At 40.0% G+C, this 20,728-nt stretch overlaps 2 protein-coding genes across 10 annotated transcripts; one reads left to right on the forward strand and one right to left on the reverse strand.

Moving 5' to 3' along the window:
- Positions 1-4,535, reverse strand: LOC115751379 (aminoacylase-1). 2 transcript variants are annotated; one of them, XM_030689271.2, is made up of 5 exons: positions 4,143-4,535; positions 3,031-4,062; positions 2,784-2,921; positions 491-730; positions 1-394 (listed from the first exon to the last, which is right to left on the reverse strand). In XM_030689271.2, exons 2-5 carry the CDS (start codon positions 3,886-3,888, stop codon positions 293-295), a joined length of 1,338 nt encoding a protein of 445 aa, XP_030545131.1. In that variant the 5' UTR covers positions 3,889-4,062; positions 4,143-4,535; the 3' UTR covers positions 1-292. The 2 variants fall into 2 exon arrangements, with proteins under 2 accessions (XP_030545131.1, XP_048129910.1); XM_048273953.1 differs by having other exon boundaries at positions 4,409-4,528.
- A 148-nt stretch (positions 4,536-4,683) lies between these two features.
- Positions 4,684-14,154, forward strand: LOC115751383 (transmembrane emp24 domain-containing protein p24delta5-like). Of its 8 annotated transcripts, none has more exons than XM_048273959.1 (5): positions 4,684-5,040; positions 7,374-7,586; positions 7,681-7,757; positions 13,720-13,746; positions 13,896-14,154. In XM_048273959.1, exons 1-5 carry the CDS (start codon positions 4,819-4,821, stop codon positions 13,897-13,899), a joined length of 543 nt encoding a protein of 180 aa, XP_048129916.1. In that variant the 5' UTR covers positions 4,684-4,818; the 3' UTR covers positions 13,900-14,154. The 8 variants fall into 8 exon arrangements, with proteins under 8 accessions (XP_048129916.1, XP_048129911.1, XP_048129915.1 ...); XM_048273954.1 differs by having other exon boundaries at positions 13,740-13,746; positions 13,896-14,152; XM_048273958.1 differs by lacking the exon at positions 13,720-13,746 and having other exon boundaries at positions 13,888-14,152.
- Positions 14,155-20,728: the final 6,574 nt, after the last annotated feature.

Below are 20,728 nucleotides of genomic sequence, written 5' to 3' on the forward strand. Positions count from 1 at the left end.
TCACTCAAGAGATGTCCCTCTCCAACATCTTAGATACTCGTACAAGTTATTCGGAGTCAGTAACCTCACAGATGGAAACAAGGTCCACGCCGGAGCTCAGAACCAGAACGGGTTATTTATGTGTACACTACGGCCAAGACCCTGTTATTACTATGTTACAATACAAGAAAAAGCTCACAACTTGAGCATCGCTGCAACATGGATTGAAGAATGCCAGCAACAAGTGTAGGAGAGCATTTTATTGAACAAGAAGAAGAAGAAGAAGAAGCAGCCTTATCTTATTAGTTGCTACCTAAATCATGTTCCTCTGTGATTCTTCAACAAAGGAACTCAAAGAACTAATTATGGATTCATATACCTTTATCCCCATCAAGAAGACTATATCCTCCAAAAACTGCAAAAAGGGAAGAAAAAAAAAAGTCATGGTAAATAGCAGTAGTACCAAATGACCAATACAGTCCATACAAACAGATATGCAAAAATCTTGCACCTCATTGTGATCATGAAGCAGTATTGGAGTATTGATCATCGGAGAGAACCCTAGAGCAGGAATCCCCAGCTGTCGAATGAATCTTGCATCCGTGGTTGAAGGTAAGATTTCAGGCTTTGCAAGCTTTCCTCCAGCTGCCGCAACAGCTTGGTTAAAAGCAGACCACCAAAGGTTGGAATCATCTGTTGTAGTCATCAATGGGCGCCCCTTGTAGTCTCGAATAGGTCCTTTCTCAATAATCTGACATATAAGAGGATAAACATCTTGATTCAGACATTCAATTATAAGTTCATCCTATGATAGAGATCTATGGATGAGCCAAAACTGTGTTTTATCGCCGTGAGTGTCTTTAAGCCATACAACAAGTACCGTGCATTAATTGCTGAGTATAACACCGCCTGTCACACAAAGAGGAAGGAGGATCAATTGTCCAAATATTTAATCCATTCTTAACCAGGATAGAACCAAAGCAGAGTAAAACAGGAAACATGCTACAAAACTTGACGGCGTCGAACAGGATAAAATAACCAGAATCAATTATCGTGACTTTCAGTTCTAATACCAGCAAATAGAATCCCTATTTCAAAGCAGGATGATCAGATTCTAAAAGCAATATGGTGTCCCTTCTCTTCACGAATTCTGAAGCATTAGTTTAACAGCTTGCAGAAAGCAAGTATAAGCCAAAATGACGGTACATTTAGGCAGTATCTTTGATCCATTAACTGGCAACATGACCCTACTAGATGAGAACTATAGCTTATAAAGGTAGATAACCGTAAATTATACAAGCAAGAAACTATAGGATCCGAAGCAGTCAACTAGGAAAAACATAACCTCAGTTCTTAAGCTGCTCGTGTATTGATACCTATATGTAAACTAATTTTTCAGCTGTTGCCCATCGATAATGATTGATAACAAGTAATACAGAAGATCTGCTGTAATTAGCTTGTTGCTGAGCTCGCGTCATAAGCATGTGCATGCCTCAACTTAAGCAGAAAGCATGAAACATTCCATGACAAAAAGTTTTGCAAATCTATAAACAGTATCATAATCTTGTGACCTATTATCATCGATGTCCATTAATGAACCTTTTTCTAGGATAAAAGTTGAAGGCCAATCACAGCAAAGGATGTTCTTCTCCTTGAGAAGACTCATTGGTGCACTTCATTATCCTTTTACTGAAATTTGATTTCGGCTCCAAATCTGATGGTATAACCGTTTCAACCTCAAGAGCTCGACTGCAATTACTGATCGACCGGCCAAAATAACTACTTGACTGCAAGTCTGCAACCATCAATCAACACCTTTCGTAACTGTTCTTGCCTAGGTTTGACTGCAACAACTTTTCCCACTGTTCTTTATCCGTGCAATCAATTTGATTTCAGCTAAATTTCGTGAGTCGATGTCAATGCTTCTCGACTCAACCGACATTGACTCAACTATCAGTCAATGAATAAAAACTGTTCCTTCCCTATTGACTTAATTCTGTTGGCTTCTTACAGTCAATGCTGGTGTTTAACCGTCGACTTTATTCACAGTCAATATCAGATCAAACATATTGTTTCTCCTTCCTTGATGACACCCAGCATGTTCTATTAACCAATCAATACTGATAATCGGCTTTGACTTTTAGTCAATGAATCCGCTTTATCACTATGGCCCAACTTAAGAGATTCTCCTCTGTCTCAATGGTTTTAGCACTTTCTCATCAACATTGACCTAAATTGATCATATTCAAAGCCCTAATCAATGTGCAGTAAATGACATAACTCTTATTAACTTAAGCTCTTTGACATCAAGTTGACTAATTTAGGATGCCAACAGAAATATTTAAGGATCTAACTTGTCTATTTTTATATACTTTGGGAATGAAAACATTCGAGTAGAAAACTGAAAAGGAAAGGAAGGAATTCTGAGCAAAATAGGGGCAAAAAAGCTATTTTCACATACAGAGAAATAACTTTTCAAGCTAAACAACTAAAGAAGCTTGTCAACCTAGCAGACATACCGTGAAAAGCATTGAAGAGTCTACCAGATTCAATTGGAGATTTTGAACAAGCACATTAGACTTCACCATGCTGCAGCAGGTAGCTTAGGCATAGTAGCAGGTGTGAAGACTATACCAATAAGCGAGGCCTCCATCAAGCAGAAGCGGGATGATTGGCAGATTCAGGGGAAAATAATATGACATCTTGGGCAATTGTTCAAGCACCCAGTTTACTCTCGTCTGCTTCCAGTTCTGACAGTTGGACAAACAATCCTAGTGCAGGTGAAAATATTCATGAGTGTTTACCTGGTATGTCATATTCCTGATAGCCGGGGCCCACTCTTCAACAATTCTTTTCTTCATAAGATCAGGGTCTGCAGTCGGAGGCATACGGATGTCAAAGCCTGCCTCGGCTTCCGAAGGCTGCACATTCATGACAAAGTCCTGCACCCACAATCAGCTAGTCCATATCAGAGCATGTGCATTACAAAATTATGCAATTAATTAAGATGAAGTGTGCCGATATTAACAAAAGAATGCACACGAAGCTCACAGTTGGTGAAGGAATTCCAGCTTTCATGTAGACTGGATTGACAGAAATGACTTCGGAGTTCGCTGCCATTCCGGCCTTGACCTTATCAAATTGGCTCTCCCTGAACTTGCTTATGGCTTCCATGCTCTTCATCAAATTCTCCAAAGCGCCGTTGTCATACATCCTTGATCCATGTCCAGGTGCTCCGTTAGCCTTAATCACCAGCCCCCAAGGTGACCGGTCAGCGTAGAAAACTCGAAACTCGTCGGTAACAGATGCCTGCCCCTCATCCAAGACGAACCCCACATTCAGTTCCTTGAACTCTTTGGATCCTACAAACTTAGCCGCCCCATCAAGTCCACCGATCTCCTCATCTGGCACATACGAGACGTGAATTGTGCGAAGTGGTACAAAACTCTTATCCTTAAGGTTCCTAATGGCCTCGATATACTGAATGGCAATGCACTTGTCATCTTGCGCCCCTCGGCCAAATATCTTTCCATTGGAATCTCTGAAGGCAGAAAAGGGAGGATGAATCCACTTGGATGGCTCGGCAGGGACAGAGTCCATGTGGGAGTTGAAAAGGACGGAAGGAAGAGAAGGGTCTGAGCCTAACCAAGTCAAAAGCAAAACGGGCTTGTTTGGGACGAACTCTAGGATACGGGTTTGGAGGGAAATGGCCTGAGCTTGGTCCTTAAGAAAGGAGACAGCTCCAGCATAGTCAGGGTCAGGGTGGGCTGTGTTGATCTTGAGGTACTGCTGGAAACGCCAAATCGGCGCATCCATTTCTACTTCTTGAGGCTCGGCCGCAGTAGAGAAAAGAAGAGGGGATGCAAAGAGTGCCAACAAGAAGATTGAGTTCAGATGGTTAACGGCCATTGGGACCAACGATATGGATCGATTGGAGAATTCAGTCGGAGAAAGAAGTTTCAAATCCTAAAAAAATTACCGAAGTCTAGGTCCAGAGGGAACTGAAAATTTTTGCACCTAATGGGAACACGGATGTGACCTACTCATGAGCCAGAAACATTGCTTGATTCAGACAGCCGAAACCTGCACAAAATTGCAGCTTTTAGCATGTAAGGAGAAAGAAGCTACTGCTGCACTGTTGAGTCATTTAAGCACACTAACACAACAAGCACAGACGGTGACGGACTACAACCGTTGACCCTTGTCAGTCACAGCAAGAGAGAAACCGACGAAAAGCCATCAAGCACCATGATCACGAAGTAGCCGGTCGACCCGGATGAACAGGCACCGGCACTACTTTTCGTGCGAAGTAGCGATGGGAAGAACCAATCGGATCAAAATCCACTTTTGACGAATCAAAAAGGGGGCAAATGAACACCAAGACGCATGCAGAGAAGAGAGAGAGAGAGAGAGAGAGAGAGGGAGGGACCTGCTGCAGGTGAATACGGCACTGTCGGAGAATCTAGCGACGACGTCGAATAGGCCGATTCAGACAGAGGGAAACGTCCGAGTTCGAAGGCGAGTTCCGCGAGCTCAGCTCTCAGCTTCAGCGAGCGGGCGCTTCATCTTCTTTTAAATGTTCACTGAAGTCGTGCTCCGCACGCGCCAAAGACGCCACTGACCAGTCAAGGAACGACACGTGTGATGTAGAGCGTGAAGTAGGCGCGTGCGGGCGACGTCCTTTGTCGCTTTAATATTACCAAGGCAACTAAAAACCGAACCTTGACGAAGCAGAAAAAGCAACCGGGAACAGTACAGAGCTCCGTAGATCTGCTTCATCTGCTCCAGTATCAACCCCGATTCTTCTTCTTCTTCTTCATTGAGTGCGTCTCTCGAGCAATGGCGGAGAGACGCGCTGAAGCGATCCTTTTAGTAGCGCTCTTGCTGTTGGGCTGTAGTGGGCATCTCGTGCCAGTCACGGAAGCTGTGTGGTTGACGATCCCGAGCTCGGGGACCAAGTGCGTCTCCGAGGAAATCCAGAGCAACGTCGTCGTCTTGGCCGATTATTACATCGTCGACGAGGAACACGCTCACCTCCACACCGCCACTATTTCCTCTCGGGTTTCTCTCTCTCTCTCTCTCAGACACACACACAACCACATTGCATTCAGATAGAAAGAGAAGGTTTTGAGTGACCTGGAACTCAAATTATGCAAGTGACTGTTTGGTTTGCGTAATCCTACATTATAATTTGGTACATGGATGGATAACATATTCGTTGAGCTTGATTTATGATAGAGGACGCATCTGGCTTCTGAGTTCTGAGTGTTCTTTTAATTTGTCTCTAACTCAACATTTGAGGGTTCTTGCCATTCTATCTGGTTTTGTGATTGCCGCTTCTGTGAAAACTATGATTCTCAGCTAGCTTCGAATTGAGCTATGCTTGCTGTCTTGTTTATTTACACTGAATCTTGATGTGATTCTATTCCTATGCGTGAGCCAATGCAATATTATGTTGGACGCACTAAATGGAAATGGATCTTAATATATAATTAGACAAATCTATTCTTCTCTGAAGTTCGCTGAATAGATAGTGTTCGACATTTTCTGTTTTGTCTACTTTGATTGTCTCACTCTGATGCTTACTTCACTGTATTGTTTGATAGCAGATAAAACATGTAATTTGTTTTTCTACCCGCATTTCATGAGATGAGTCTTTCTCATTGAGTAGGTCTAGGAAGGATCACTTATGTTCTGTTGTACTTGGGCATTTGACTTGAACACCTCAGTTCTTGTTGTTGGTGCTCCCAACTTTTCCTCAGTGACCGCTTACCTGAATCAATACTTTCAGGATTTAACTTTGCCTTCTTTTAATTTCAAAAGTAAGTCCCCCACCGTTTAATTGGGAAAATTCCTGTAAATAAGGGGGGTTTGGTAGTCAGACCTTGTTTCCATTTTAACAAGGCTTTCATGGGATATTTTGTAATGACTATTAGAGAAAACCAAAAAATATGGGGCATGTCATAGCTTCAAGGTATGGTACAAGGGACGGAATTCGATCTGGGAGGGGTCCTCATAGAGTAGAAGTTCAGAGATGGATCTACTAGGCTTGGGTTCCTTTCACGAGAGATATTCTTTTGATTCATGATTGGGGGCATTTCATTCTTAGGCATGACAGATAGTGCTCAGCAGTCGAACTCTAAAAGTTCAGTTTCGGAGCTAGCTATACGTTGCTACTGATAAGTAGGCAACAGACACGTATTGTTCCTCCGTGGCTGAGTCTGAGGGGTAGATAATTTGGGTCGTCGAGTTCGTTTTAATCTTTAATGATTGGGAATTGCAGTTGGCAGCAGACTTGAACACATCAAACAACAGAAAACTAGTTGTGCTTGTGCATATCTGACTACAGATTTCCCGTGAGAAAATCAATGTAGTGCTTCCTTTTGGGCTAAATAAATTACTCAAAGTAGCATTTTTCGAGTAAGATTTTTTTATTTTTGGCCAAAAAGCAAAGTAAGATTTGTAAGGACTCAGGGTGTGCTGCTGACCAAAATGATTTTTTTTTTTTTTTTACCAAAATGATTTGCCACAGATGTAACTTGCTTGTTTAAGTTTATACTAGAGAATTACTCTCACGTTTCCTGTATGTACAGGATACAACTGTGATTTGAGGTGTTCGAGGATTCATTTGAGTTTCAATGAGGCATTGTTTCTGTAGCATTAGAATATTACACATACACTGCTAAAATTGTCGCAGAAGTATACTGCAGAATCAGAAATACTTGATCCAGAAAACCATGATAAATTGGGCGACAGTTTGTCCTCTCCCTCATTATATATAGTCGGGCAAGCAAGCCCAGCTACGCTGCTTTATAAACTCGTCATATCCTTTTCAGTGCCACTAACGGTCACATTCTGCCTCAAGGCCAAGCTTATTCAAGCTTCACAACAACTTTTTGGTTCCTATAGCGCTTGATAAATATGATAACATAATTTGTTGTTTGGAAAACTATTTTGTGGCTTGATATAAGCTCGTTGACGTAATTTACATGCTAGAAACGGTAAAGAACATTTGTTTCTTCAAGAGTTCCGTGTGAACATCACTAAAATAAACCTTCTCAATATGGTGTTTTGAATAGCTAACCAAGCCTGCTGATTTCCAGTTCTCGAATAAGCGAAGCTACTGCAAAAGCCCCTATTTAAGTCTGTTAGGAATAGGAAACATTGTCAGAGTAGATTTGTATACTAAACTATAATATGTTGTAATCTTGGGTTTCCTATTCTGTAACATGTGAATATAGTATAAATACATGTGTGGCCTACTGATACACACGTTTTTTTTATCTCCAATCTGTTCTGTAGTTCTCACAAGGTCCATATATTTGCATTTTCTCTAGTAGACACGGTTTTCTGGAGCTAATGTGAGCCAATTCCTCTCTTTCCCCTTCTTCCAGGTGACATCTCCTTATGGAAACAATCTTCACCACAATGAAAATGTGACCCATGGTCAGTTTGCATTTACAACCTCTGAGGCCGGGAACTACTTGGCATGTTTCTGGATTGGTGGAAAACATCAAGAAGCTGCTGGATTGACAATTGGCCTTGACTGGAAAATCGGAATCGCAGCTAAGGATTGGGAATCAGTTGCAAAAAGGGAAAAGATTCAGGTCAAATATGTGAATACAATACTTATCTCTGTTTTTCGGAGATTAGTTTAATCCTCTATTTTCTTTCATAACATGTTCACCCTATACCTTGTAGGGCATGGAGCTGGAGTTGCTGAAACTTGAAGGGGCTGTGCAAGCCATACATGACAATCTGATTTATTTGAAAAACAGGTAATTTGCTTTCTCTACAGGACACTAACGAGATAAATGAGTGATTTCTCTCTTGCTTGGTGGCATTTTTCTTGAACTAACCTCGAGTCCTTAAAGCTCAACAATATGAAGAACATGGTTATAGGATCAGAAGAGCGTAGAGCATCTATAACGAGAATATGATCATACCATTTAATATTGAGTTTGTCCTTTGTTGGGCGAGAACAATCGAGTTTTGACTTATTTTAATATTTTTTCATATTGGATACATGTCTAGGGAAGCAGAAATGAGGGAAGTGAGTGAGAAAACAAACGCCAGAGTCGCACGGTTCAGTTTAATGTCCCTTGGCGCCTGTATTGTGGTTTCAGTTTTGCAGTTGTGGCATTTGAGGCGTTTTTTCGAGAGGAAGAAGCTTATCTAGATCCTGCACTTCGTCTTCTATGCCTCACAAATATTCTACAGTGAACACGAACTGAACGGTTCCTCTGCCTTTTGCATAGATTTTTACATTGAATATTAGGATTTTTCTTCCAACAAATCTGGTTTTGTTTGTAGGATGGGCTATGGCAGATATCATATTTCATAGTTTTAGAATGCACAGCAAATTACGTGGATAGGATGATAAAATTATCAACACTCACTGCAGAAAGCATCAGTGCATCAGAATCTGTAAAATTATTTATCAAACATGACAAAGTTGGTATTTTCTTCCTGACTTTGCCATCGTAAGCTCAACATATCCCCAAGCAGCTGACTCATCCCCAGATAGGAATTGTTGGTTGTGGAACATGAATGTTCTACTTTCTTTCTTTCAAATGCTTTGTTAAATGAGTTCTTCTACAGACTCTCACTTAGCAATATGTTGAACGAACATTTTCACTAAGAACAGTGCCCAACTGCATAATAAGTGCGAAGTGTCATTAGCTGCAACAATTCGCTTCAGGGTTGTCCTTTTCTTCTGGGTTTTCTCTGTCTTGCAGAAGTTGTTTCTGGTCGAAAACATTGTTATGTTCTAATCCTGTGGGTAACGTCACATTTACGGAACCTATCGAGATTGTTCGTATGCTGTATGGTTCCTGATTGCTTTTCAGTAAAAGGTCCGCATCTTGTAACTATGTCAAGTTATAGAGAGCTAGATAGACACAAACGAAATATTACTGAATATAACTAGCTTTGCCTGTCAAGTTTTTCAAATGATGAGGAGGGGTATACATGCCTGACAGGAAAATAATAATTTATTGGTAAGTTGGGCTTGAGCCCATGAATAGCTACTGAGTTTATATATAATCTCATTCTCTTGTAATTGAAAGTTATAATAGAGAGTTGAGAGGCATTAATTATAATGGAATCCTCTGCTAGATATAGCTCTAATTTAATAGTGAATCGGGATAAAGCGTGTCTCGATTACTCTTTCTTGCCTTTACTCTCTATTTCGTTGGGGATGTGCGCCTAACCCTAACATTAGTTTCTTGGACAAGAGTATTAATGTCTTTCCATGTTAACATCAGTCATTCGGAATCACAGACAATATATTGACTTGGAGAAACACGTGAAATTGTCATCGTGCTTGGTCCCTTGAGTTCCCTAGATCACCCAAGGCAGATCAACAAGGCCTATTGACATTTTATCTAGTGCACCAAACATGAACATCCAAAGGATGTGTTCCCCTTTGAGGAGGAGAGGAAGGACTAGGCGAGTCAATCCTTTCACTCAGAACCATGAATTGATAAGTGCCTTAAGACTGGCTCTTGATGCCACGTCCATAACGTCCAAACGCTATGGTCAGTCCTCTACATTTAGAGTAAATTGACATGTTGTAAACCCTAAGGCAGCGAGACTAGTTTGAGAGGAGCTGTCGTACCGCACCCCCAGCCCTGCTATACTAACTCAGCGACGTTGGGCATCGAAAATGCGGTTGGTTTATGAGATCTGGCTCATTGACCTCCAGGATCTAATTCTCGTGAGATATATATTTCCGGAACTAATGAAATTATGATGGCTATGCGCATCACCGGAGCTCGACAACTTTAATGGATCGGGATATATATATTTCCAGAGAGCTCGACAACTCTAATGGATTGCGATGTATATATTTTTCGGGAACTAATGAAATTATGATGGCTATGAACATCGCCAGAACTCGACAACTTTAATGGATCGCACACCATCAACTGAATCGAGCGGCAATAGAGGATTGGAGGAGGAGCGGTGGTGACTTGGTGGTTGAAACTTGAAAGTGGGAGAGCTATATTACCAACCAGAAATAGAGGCATGGAGAGAGGCTTAGGTGATTTTTAGGTTTGTCTAATAACTTGGTTTAAGCACTTCTCCATGATACTACTCCATAAAACTTTTAGGGTCTTGACATTTTTTATCCACAGGACCCACATTTTGGCAAGTGGAGAGCATGTGACAACCAGAGTATCATATCAAGCTGACAATACCATTCTAATTCTATCATAGTACCATTCCAGGAGGAAGAAGAAGAAGAAGAAGGGGATTAGAAAGACATGGTAATAGAAATACACATGATTTTATTGCGGGAGGCTAGTCTACCTTTAAGGAGGTACATTAGACGCCTTATATAGGCATATGGAAAGGAAAAGACAACACTTGGGGCCGAAATTATATGTGGCTGCTTCAGTGCTGCTTTAGTTAATAGCGAACAGCGAACAGTTCATCATTCACGGTAGTCTCGACTATATGAATAGTTTTAAAACAATATTCTTAGCTTGACTTAGATGAACACTAGCTTTGATACAATGAAGGGGCTATGGAGCACACCATGAAGGATTGAAGCTGGTATTAATCCCACATGACACCTCCCCTTGGCCTTATACTTTGGACTACCTTTTAGCTTCCAAGCTTTATACTACCCCATAAAACTTTCAGGTTTCAGACATTTTTTTATCCACATTATGTCAAGTGGAGAGCATACTCACAAGCAGAGCATACTCACAAGCAAAGCATCATATCAAAGCTAACAATACTTTTCTAATTCTATCATAGCAACATTCTAGGGAGAAAAATAAGTTGATTTAGAAAGACATGGTATAGAGATATACATGATTTTATTGCAAGTGACCAGTCTTCCTTCAATGAGGTATGGCGGATGCCTTATATAGGCATATGAAACGGAAAAGACAACACAAATAAGACAACACTTGTGGCTGATAATTTTGTGTGGCTCCTAAAGTGCTACTTTAGTGAATATTGAACAATTCAGCGCACAAATAGTGAACAATGAACAGTTGCTAAACAATAAGTTGTTTGCCATTATTTTTTACAGTAGAATCACTATTTGCTAAGAGTTGCTTCAATAGCTTGCACACGTTACTTCAGTCCTACGGGTGTGCAAGATCACTTTTTGATAAGTCACTCTTTAACGAGGTGATATCTTCAGCATTGTGTTCCTGAAAGAACATTGCACGCCTTGCCCCTTTGATATCTATAGCAAGTTGTATCTTTTCAAAGTTTTATGAGATCACTTCTATTATTTTCTTGTGTCTTCCGGAAGTGTTGGGACCGGGCATATCGGATTCTCCTTATGGCATCATTGGTTGGGCCACCTGAAAGTGTCTAACATTCCACATAGAGGTGCATCAATTATCATGTCAATTGGTGGCACTCCAAAGTCCCATGAGTCTTGAGAAAGTGGTCCACTCGAGGGTTCCGAGAGATTGATTAGAGTAGATGTGGGGGTTGGCTTGCATTGGAATTCGTGAGAGCTGGTTTGATAACATCTCTGGTAGGTTCGTATGCTTGAGATTAATCTCATGGTTTTTCTTCATGAAAAGCATTGGGCCAAATCTCCTTGGGAATAACTTGATTCTTTTCTTGGATGATAAAAAACAAAAAAAAAAATTGATTCTATTAGTTGGAGAAATATATCTCCAAGATATGTGAATAATCATAGTGGTCTATATCACGTTTTCTCGAAAGTTGTATTTCCTCGTCGGGAACTTGAGGTACATATCAAATTGGACTCCCCAATAACACATAGGCCGTAACCATTGAAGCATTTTTGCTAAATTTTTAAAGTAATAATCTTAATGGCCTTCTTCATACATTTCCGCGGATCTGTAAATCCTTCTAATGGGAAACTCAATGGCTAAAGAAAGGTTATGAAATGCATACAAACAAAAAAACCATTTGAGTTCTTCAAGAAAAGTGACTAGGTCAAGAGTGAATACATGAATGAATGGATATTCATGGTATATGTACAACGGTATGAGGTTAAGTCCACCATACTTCTTGAAAATCTTAAGCCGGTATTCTCATATCATATCTTTGCATCCAGAATAGAATCTTCATTGCTGGTGGAAATCTGGAATTTCGGGAGGAATGTTTAGGTGAAATTTTGAGGAGGTTGAAGAGGAAGATTCTAAAAATATAAAAATAGAACATGCGGTTTCACTGGGCCTAGAGAGGAAATCAGCAAGAATATTTTTCTCGCATTTAATATACTTAATACCAAAGGAATACTTTGAAAATCATTCTATCCATGTAAAAGATGCAGATGTTGCATTGTCTTCCGCTTGAACTTCAGCATTTGGGGAAAGGATGACTAGTCATTTCTACTAGAAAATGATGACCTATAAGATGGAATTCAAAGTTTTTTTTCCCGTACTTTAACAACCAAAATTTTTTTGAATGTCAAATGGTAATGCATCTCAACCTAGGAGGATCTCCCACTTTTATGCCTACGGATTCTTCTCCCAATTTTGTGCCCACGGATTCTTCTCTTTCCATCATCTTCTTAAAAAAGAATTGATGCCCAATACTTATCACTAACATCAGTTTGGAGACTTCTCTTATCATCAAAAGGGATTTGCAAAGGAGGCGGGTTTTCTTTAACTGATTTAATAGTTACTGTCTGAACTTCTCCCCATAGAGGTGACTCTTTCTTCAACATCTTTTGTAGGAGGTGCATGAACTTTGCAATCTTGGGGATAAAGTCCCAAAGAAAATTGACAATTCCCGGGAATTGTTGGACTTGCTTATGAGAAAAGTTCTAATATGAGAATTTTAGAAGTTCCTTTATAATATAACCACTTGGGTGGAATGGTTTATCCTTTAAATGCATTCGTAGGACTTTAACTTCCTTCTTGGCAATCATCATTTTCTTCTAAGACAACATAATACCATATTGGTTAACCAGATTAGCAAATTATTTAAGCAACTTACAATGTGAGTCTTCATCAAGATCGTAGAGGAGGATATCATCAATATATATCCGGGCATTAGCACCGATTGGATGGAATATCTTGCTGCCCAATAGTTATTACTAGCATCGGTTTGGAGAATCTTTTTGTCGTTAGAAGGGATTTGCATATGAGACGGGTTACGTAGTTTTTCTTCCAATGGCCCGATAGTCACGGTTTGAACTTCTTCCCATGGATGTGGCTCTTTCTTCAACATCCTTTGTAGTGGATGCATGGACTTTGCAATCTTGGGAACAAAGTCCCAAAGATAATTGATAATCTCAAAGAATTGTTGGACTTGCTTATGAGAAAAGTTCTCATCCGAGAATTTTAGAAGTTCCTTTGCAATATGATCACTCGGGTGGAATGCTCCATCCTTCAAGTGTATTCGTACTCTTCTGAGATAGCATAATGCGATATTGGTTAACCAAATCAGTAAATTGTTTAAGCAACTTACAATGTCATTAGCACTGATTGGTACAGTATATCTTACACATGGCCTTCTAAAATAAAAACTGTGGTGTTTTAAGGCCAAAAAGTAGGACTTTCCTTTGAAAGTGTTTGTTAGAAATGCAAAATCATGTCTTATGTCTATCTTCTGGATAAATTTTAAGCTACAAAAATCCTGCCTCTAAGTCGAACTTTGAATAAATCTTGGCATGGAAAAAATTAGAGAATAAAGTCCTTTTGTTTGGCAATGGGAATTGTCATCTTAGAGAAAGTAGTTAAGTTGTTTATAAATAATTACCAACCTTTTCTTTGCCTCTGATTTGTTTAGCTCTTTTTTCAACATAAAAGGCTTCACATGTCCATTAAGGATCTATCGGCTCAATTAATACTTGCCGAGATAATTCATCACTTTCTCTTTGGGCAAGCTAGAGATCTTCTATATTTATTTCTGAGTGACTGGCCTTTGTGGAATTAAGGTCTTCATTTTTCTTCAAAGGCAGTTAGATGAAGAACTCCTCATTTTTCCATAAGGGTTTCATGCATTTCTGGAGAAAGTCGAATGTGTCTCTAGATAGGAATTCAAGAGATCTTGGAGAATTGGATCAAGACTTTCTGGCTAAAGGAGATAAAGTCTCCTGGTATCAACAAATTATTTAAACTGCTCTTTGAACCGCAGTCCATTGGACAAGATTCTGAGCTCGGGGAGCTCGCTGAGAAAATCTCATCCAATAATAATATATCGATCTGGAGAAGGTTACCCAAGGATTCGAGTAGTAACAGAGCATTAGGGAAAGAATTGAATCTTTATAGGTTTGCTCCTTACTTAGAGTAGCAAAAGTGGTTCCTAATGTAGCAGTAAAGTATTTGGTGTGTAGCTCCCAGTGCTCTTTAGAAAGGATTTTTTGGTCTAAGAAGAATTGCTCTATTGTCTATGAGCACCATTACCTAAATGGGTTTGTCATATTTAGAGGGGAAAAGGTTTATAGGCACATATTGTTAATGGAGGGATTTTTCAGGACAGTTGTGGATGGTTTAGGTTGGAGTATCCGATTGTGGAATTTCATGTACTCCTAAATTTTCTTTGTTTTCACAGAAATAAAGGCCACCATTTTCACTTGATTCATCGTTCTCATTTGATTCGTCATCATTAATTTCTGAGAACGTCTCCAAAAAAATAAAGACGATAATCTTACAAAGACAAGTCACTCAGGAATGAATCTAGAAGATTTCTAGCTTGACAAAAGAGAATGTAATTAATTGTCTTGACAATTATTAATTGAGCTAAAAAATTCTCAATGGGCATATGAAGCATTTTATGCTAAAAAAAGGATTGAACCACTCAGAGACGAAAGAAGGTTGGTAATTAATTATCAACTATTCAACCAGTTCCTCCACAAATTCTCATTGCCAAACAAAAAGACTTTATTTTTTAGTTTTTCTCATGTCAAGATTTATTTGAAGTTCGACTTAAAAGCAAGATTTTGGCAACTTGAAATTTATCTAGAACACAAACATGAGATAGGATTCTGCATTCCTAACAAGCACTTTTAATAGAAAAAGCACCAGTTTGGCCTTAAAATAGTACATTCTTTATTTCAGAAGGCCATGTGCAAAATATTCCATCCAATCAGTGCTAATGCATATAGATACATTGATATCCTCCTTTACAATCATGATGAAGACTCACTTTGTAAATTGATATATATATATAGACACACACACACATACACACACACACACCCACACACACACACACACACACATTGATATCCTCTATGATGAAGACTCACTTTGTAAATTGCTTAAACAATTTGCTGATTTGATTAAGTAATATGACATTATACTGTTTTAGAAGAAAATGGTGATTGCCCGGAAGGAAGTTAAATTCCTAGGGACGCATTTGAAGGATTGAGTATTCCACCCAAGTGATCATAATGCAAGGGAACTTCTAAAATTCCTAGATGAGAACTTTTTTCATAAGCAAGTCCAACAACTCCTTGGAATTGTCAATTATTTTTGGGACTTTGCCCTTAAGATTTCAAAGTTCGAGCACTCGCTACAAAAGATGTTGAAGAAAGAGCCACCTCCATGGGGAGAAGTCCACACTGTGGCTATCAAGTCCTTGAAAGAAAAATTGCGGAACCTGCTTCCTTTGCAAATCTCTTCTAATGGTAAGAGAATTCTCCAAACTAATACTAGAGATAAGTATTGGGCAGCAGTTCTTTTTGTTGAAGAAGAGTGGTAAGCGAAGAATTTGTGGACGTAAAAGCGAGACATTCTCCCAAGCCGAGGCATTACTATTCTACATTCCGGTTGTTAAGTCCGGGATAAAACATTTTGAAATCCATCTTATCATTGATCAATTTCTAATAGAAATAGACATGTCATCATTTCCCCAAATATTGAAGTTCAAGTAGAAGATGGTGCCACATCCACAAGTTTTACGATGGACGGAATGGTTTTCAAAGTATTCTTTTGATACTAAGGTTACTAAAGGAAAAAAAAAAATGTTCTTGCTGATTTCATTTCTAGGCTCGGTGAAACCGCATCCTCTATTTTTATGTTTCGAGGATCTTCCTCTTTACCCACCTTAGACATTCACCAAGACATTCCTCTTGAAATTTCAGATTCCACTAGCGGGGAAGATTTTACTCTGGATGCAGAGAAATGGTGTGACAATACCATCTAAAGATCTTTAGGAATATGGCGGACTCAATCTCGGACTATTTGGCATGCACCATTAATATTTATTCGGTCGTGTATTCACTTTTCACCCAGTCACTTTCCTTGAATGACACGCTTTGTCTTGTGTGTGTTTCAAAACCTTATCGTAGAAATTAAGTTTCCCACCATAAGGATTTATATGTTTGCTTCAATGGTTGTGACATGTGTGTTATTGGCGAGTGCATTTTGATATGCAAATCTAGTTTATGAAGAGTTCCATAGAATATGATCCAGACCATTGTGATTTTTCACGGACCTTGGAGATATATTTCTCCAACCAATAAGTTCTTCGCTCCTTGGACCCCGAAGTTAGAATATCTTTGTCCCATAATATCATATGTAACAATTCACAAGTCTTATGGATATAATACTGCGAATTTTGATGGAGAATAGAAAGCGATCCATAAAGTATTTCATGAAAAGAATATGATTGTTCCCAAGGAAATTTGGCCTAATGCATATGATGAAGAGGTACCACGGGATTACTCTCAAGCATACAAACCTACCAAAGATGCTATCAGACAAGCTCTCACGGATTTCAATACGAGCCAACCCTCGCATCCAATCCAATCAATCTCTCCGAACCGTTAGGGCGGACTACTTTCTTGAGATCCATGGGACTTTGAAATGCCACCAACCTATATGATAATTGATGCACCTCCATGTGGAATTCCAGACACTTTTAGGTGGCCGCAACAATGATCCCACAAGGAGTGCCTAGCCCCAGCATTTTCAAAAGACATAGGAAAAGAGTAGAAGGGACCCTAGAAAATTTTGAAAAGATGCAACCTGCTCTAGACATCAAAAGGGCAAAGCTGCAATGTTCTCTCAAGATTGCAATGTTGAAAGTATCACCTTGTCGGAAAGTGACTTACTAGAAAGTGATATTCTTGACCTGTAGGACTGAAGCAACATGCAAAAACTACTCAAGCAATACTCTAACAAATAGCGATCCCGATGTAACAAATAATGGCGGACAAGTTACTATTTATTGTTCATTGTACTGTTCAATGAACTATTCGCTATTCAGTATTCACTATAGCAGCAACATAAAATTGTCGACCACAAGTGTTTTTATTTGTATTGTCTTTTCCTTTTCATATGCCTATATAAGACGTCCGTTGTACCTTGTTGAAGGTAGACCGGCCTTCCGCAATAAAATTGTGTGTATTTCCATTACCATGTCTTTCTAAATCTCCTTTTTCTTCTCCTTGTAATGGTGGTACGATAGAATTAGAATAGGATTGTTAATTTGATATGATGCTCTGGTTGTGAGCATGCTCTTCACTTGCCACAATGTGGATACTCCGGATTAGAAAAGGTCCGGAACCCGAAAGTTTTCTAAAGTAGTATCGGGATGCTTGGAAACTAAAAGGTAGCCCCTAGTTTAAGCCAAGGGGACTGTGTCATGTGGGATAGCATACCTACTTCAAACCTTCATGGTTTACTATATTTTCATGCACATAAGTCGGGGGATAGACATTTCTATAACCAAGTTCTCCCTTAACCTTTAAAGAGAAATCTATTGACTCCCTTAACACATGTCCAAGATCTAAGTACTGTATTAGATTTTTCCCCTAAAATCTAGGCATGCCATAAGTGGCCTTAGAATATTCTTTCTAGTCATTTTCTATGGGAATAGTATCAAAAGACTCATAAATCTATTACATTAGTATTAATTCAGTCATAAGCCTTTTTAATTTGATCAATTTAGTTCTAAACATTTTCACATTGGTACCAGTTGAGCTCATCTAATCAAATTATGCCTAAAATTGCTAACATGGATATCGATTGTCATACCTAGCATGGTCGATGCAAATGTGGACATTTTTAATAACTTTTAGATTTTTTTTTCTTTTTTCCTCTTTCTCTTCCATGGCCGGCGAGGGTTGGCCTCGCCTGAGCTAGGGGCGTCCTCGACGCCATTGGCAAGGGCGACCTCGCCAACGCTCGCCCTCGCCAATCATGGTGGAGAAAAAGAAAGAAAGAAAACACTCAAAACAATTATAAAAGATGTCTACATCGGCGTCGGTTGCGACACGTAGAACGATCAGTGCCACATTATCATTTTTTGCCAAAATTGGTTGAATGAACTCAATTGATACCAATGTGAAAAGGTTTAAAATCTAAATTGATTAAATTGAAAGTTTTAGGATTGAATTGGTACCAAAATAATATATTGAGAACTCTTTTGGTACTTTTCTCCCAAAATCGTAAACGTCGTATGTAAGAGAATACCCTAATAAAAAAGAAGAATCTTCTTATCTTGGCCCTCTTCTAGAGAAAGAAGGTGCTTTCGACAACTTGAGTCAGGTTGATATGATCGCAGAACTCTTCTTCCTACACGAATCAAGTAATGCGCAATTCTTTTCCTTTCTTTTGCCCCCTTCTTTTTTGGCCGAGACAAAAGGCATCACCATGCACTCGACTAACGGAGGGTTGTTTCATGTCGCTCGCAACACCAAGAATGATTGACACAGTCCTTCAAGATTCGTGCACCATCGCCTTGACCAGAAAAGAAATAAGAACAAGATCGCTTTTAATCGCAATCGTGAAGCTCTAAAGCAGATGTTGCGCAAGCATGCACGTCGCTTTCGCGTGGGGCTCGCGCTCCAATCTGTCTTTGTTTCGACGGTAGAAGACGGACGGATATGGCTCTCCATCAGGAGAAGACAAGATTGCGTTCAACCAAAAACCCTACTCTCCTATTCGTAAATGGATGTAACTCCGGCAACAAGTTGGTTTGGACTTGGAAATGAGAGTTGAGGAAATGCAAAGTCATGAAAATTACATTCGGTAAAAAGTCCTTAGTAAAGCAATTTTGGGTTAAAATAGTGTTTGGCAAATTTTCTTGCAAAGGACATTGGTTGCTTTTTTATATTTTTATTGAAAAAAAACTCAAACTCTTTGTCGGCTTCGGTGAAAGGCCCAAGCTGCAAGCTAGCCAAATCTGGCGCCGACGGTTGTAGTCTAAGGTCGCACAACCTCGGGTGGCCCCCGGCAAACCGACGAGGGCCTCTTGGGGCCTTGGTCACCATACCCTAGGCAGCCCCTCGCATGACCTTGTTGGCTCCTTGATGGCCTCTCGCCGGCCCTTTGCAACCAAATCTATCTTTGCCAACTGCCCTCACGCGAAGAAGACGAATAGTAACAACGAGGACAAAAATGGAAAATGAAACCATTGGTGGAGGGTGGTTTTGGAAGTAAAAAAATTATTTAACCCTAGAAATAGCTTCCGCAAATGCCGAAAGACAAAGTAGATGAGGGATCCTCACCTGCCTTGGGCTTTTAGCTTTGCCAAGGCCAACATTCAGCCAAAGAGATCCGAAAAAAGTTTACTAAATACCCCATATTTTCTCCAAGTCCCTTGAGAAAGGTGAACCAAACACAGCCTAATTCTGCATTAAAAATGCTATCCAAATGATGGATTGCCATGGGTAACTTTTTAGTCTAATTTTGGGAGCAAAATCAGTAACCTCAAAGTGTCCATGCAAACCGAATTTTACGTAGCTCTCGCTTCATCTAATTAGGCCACGAGGCCGCCTTTTCCTCGTGGCTTTTGTTTACTACCAAACATATCTCGAGGGAAGAAGGTATCGCGACGTCATTACCATCTTTATAATCACTATCCTCATTAAGGACGTAACCCTAAATAATGTTGTGCTCGACATGAAAGGAAGTCGTTCAGTGGAGCACGACGCTACGCCTCTCCATCTTATTGCGGTGATAACCGTGATATTGCTTTTGATAGGATGATGTCGTGCGCGCACACTACGGTCGCGTCTCACGTTAATCACCACAGAATTATTAAGCAAAGAAGGGGAAGGGTCACGCAACCTATCAACGTCGTGCTCGCTGAACGAGAGGCAATTAAACCACGGAATGCAGGCATGGACTCCAGCACGAGACATCACCCGGTGCATTGAGGAACAACTAGCGATTCGAGCACTGTCGAGCCCAGCTCACACCCGCCGTTAGGTTAGATCAGTTCCCGCGTTAAGTGGATTTCGGCGCAGGCAAAAGTTGGCCTGCTCGCATACACTAGCGGGCACCCAGTTCGACGGTTCTCGGTAAACCCTAGACCACATGATCCATTTATAAGGTCATGGTTTTGTGGAATTCTGCTATTGGAAAACTAGGCTAATCACTTCACGCCCGCTTTATTAATTGCGTGTTCAATCATTCTTTTGCTACGTAAACTTACTGTTATAGCGAAGCTCCATGGACTTTGGAGACTCCAAAACAGGGTGAGATCGCCACCCGGATCTTCCAATCATCCAATGTGGCCTACCCGCAAAGAAGTGCAACTTGGCCTGCATTGGTTAAAGATTTCTTCCTCTTTCTGCATTGGGCTCTTAATTAACCAGCGATCAATAAATTAATGAGTGATGTTTTTGCCCCGCGAAGCCCCTTACGTGGCGATTTGTCATTGGCCCGTGGAACTTAATGACGGTTCCATTTTATCTCCGCTACAGCTGGTCACGTAACCAACTAGTCAGAACAAAAGCAAGCTTATTTTTCTCAACGGAAAAATAACGTTAAGAGTGTCAATACTTATGTACGGTGCTTATTTTAGTGTAAATATTTTTTTTGGATCACTTAAGTGTCAATTT

This window comes from Rhodamnia argentea, chromosome 2, assembly GCF_020921035.1.
Source record: "Rhodamnia argentea isolate NSW1041297 chromosome 2, ASM2092103v1, whole genome shotgun sequence".
Taxonomy (NCBI): Eukaryota; Viridiplantae; Streptophyta; class Magnoliopsida; order Myrtales; family Myrtaceae; genus Rhodamnia; species Rhodamnia argentea.

Bases quoted from the DNA above. Each gene is read 5' to 3' on its own strand.
- LOC115751379 (XM_030689271.2), bottom strand. From the start codon at position 3,888: ATGGCCGTTAACCATCTGAACTCAATCTTCTTGTTGGCACTCTTTGCA. The intron at 731-2,783 runs GTAAACACTCAT...CTTATATGTCAG, and splicing joins TCAGGAATATGACATACCAG to ATTATTGAGAAAGGACCTAT. The intron at 395-490 runs GTGCAAGATTTT...CCCTTTTTGCAG, and splicing joins TGCTTCATGATCACAATGAG to TTTTTGGAGGATATAGTCTT.
- LOC115751383 (XM_048273954.1), top strand. From the start codon at position 4,819: ATGGCGGAGAGACGCGCTGAAGCGATCCTTTTAGTAGCGCTCTTGCTG. The intron at 5,041-7,373 runs GTTTCTCTCTCT...CCCTTCTTCCAG, and splicing joins CCGCCACTATTTCCTCTCGG to GTGACATCTCCTTATGGAAA. The intron at 7,587-7,680 runs GTCAAATATGTG...TATACCTTGTAG, and splicing joins CAAAAAGGGAAAAGATTCAG to GGCATGGAGCTGGAGTTGCT.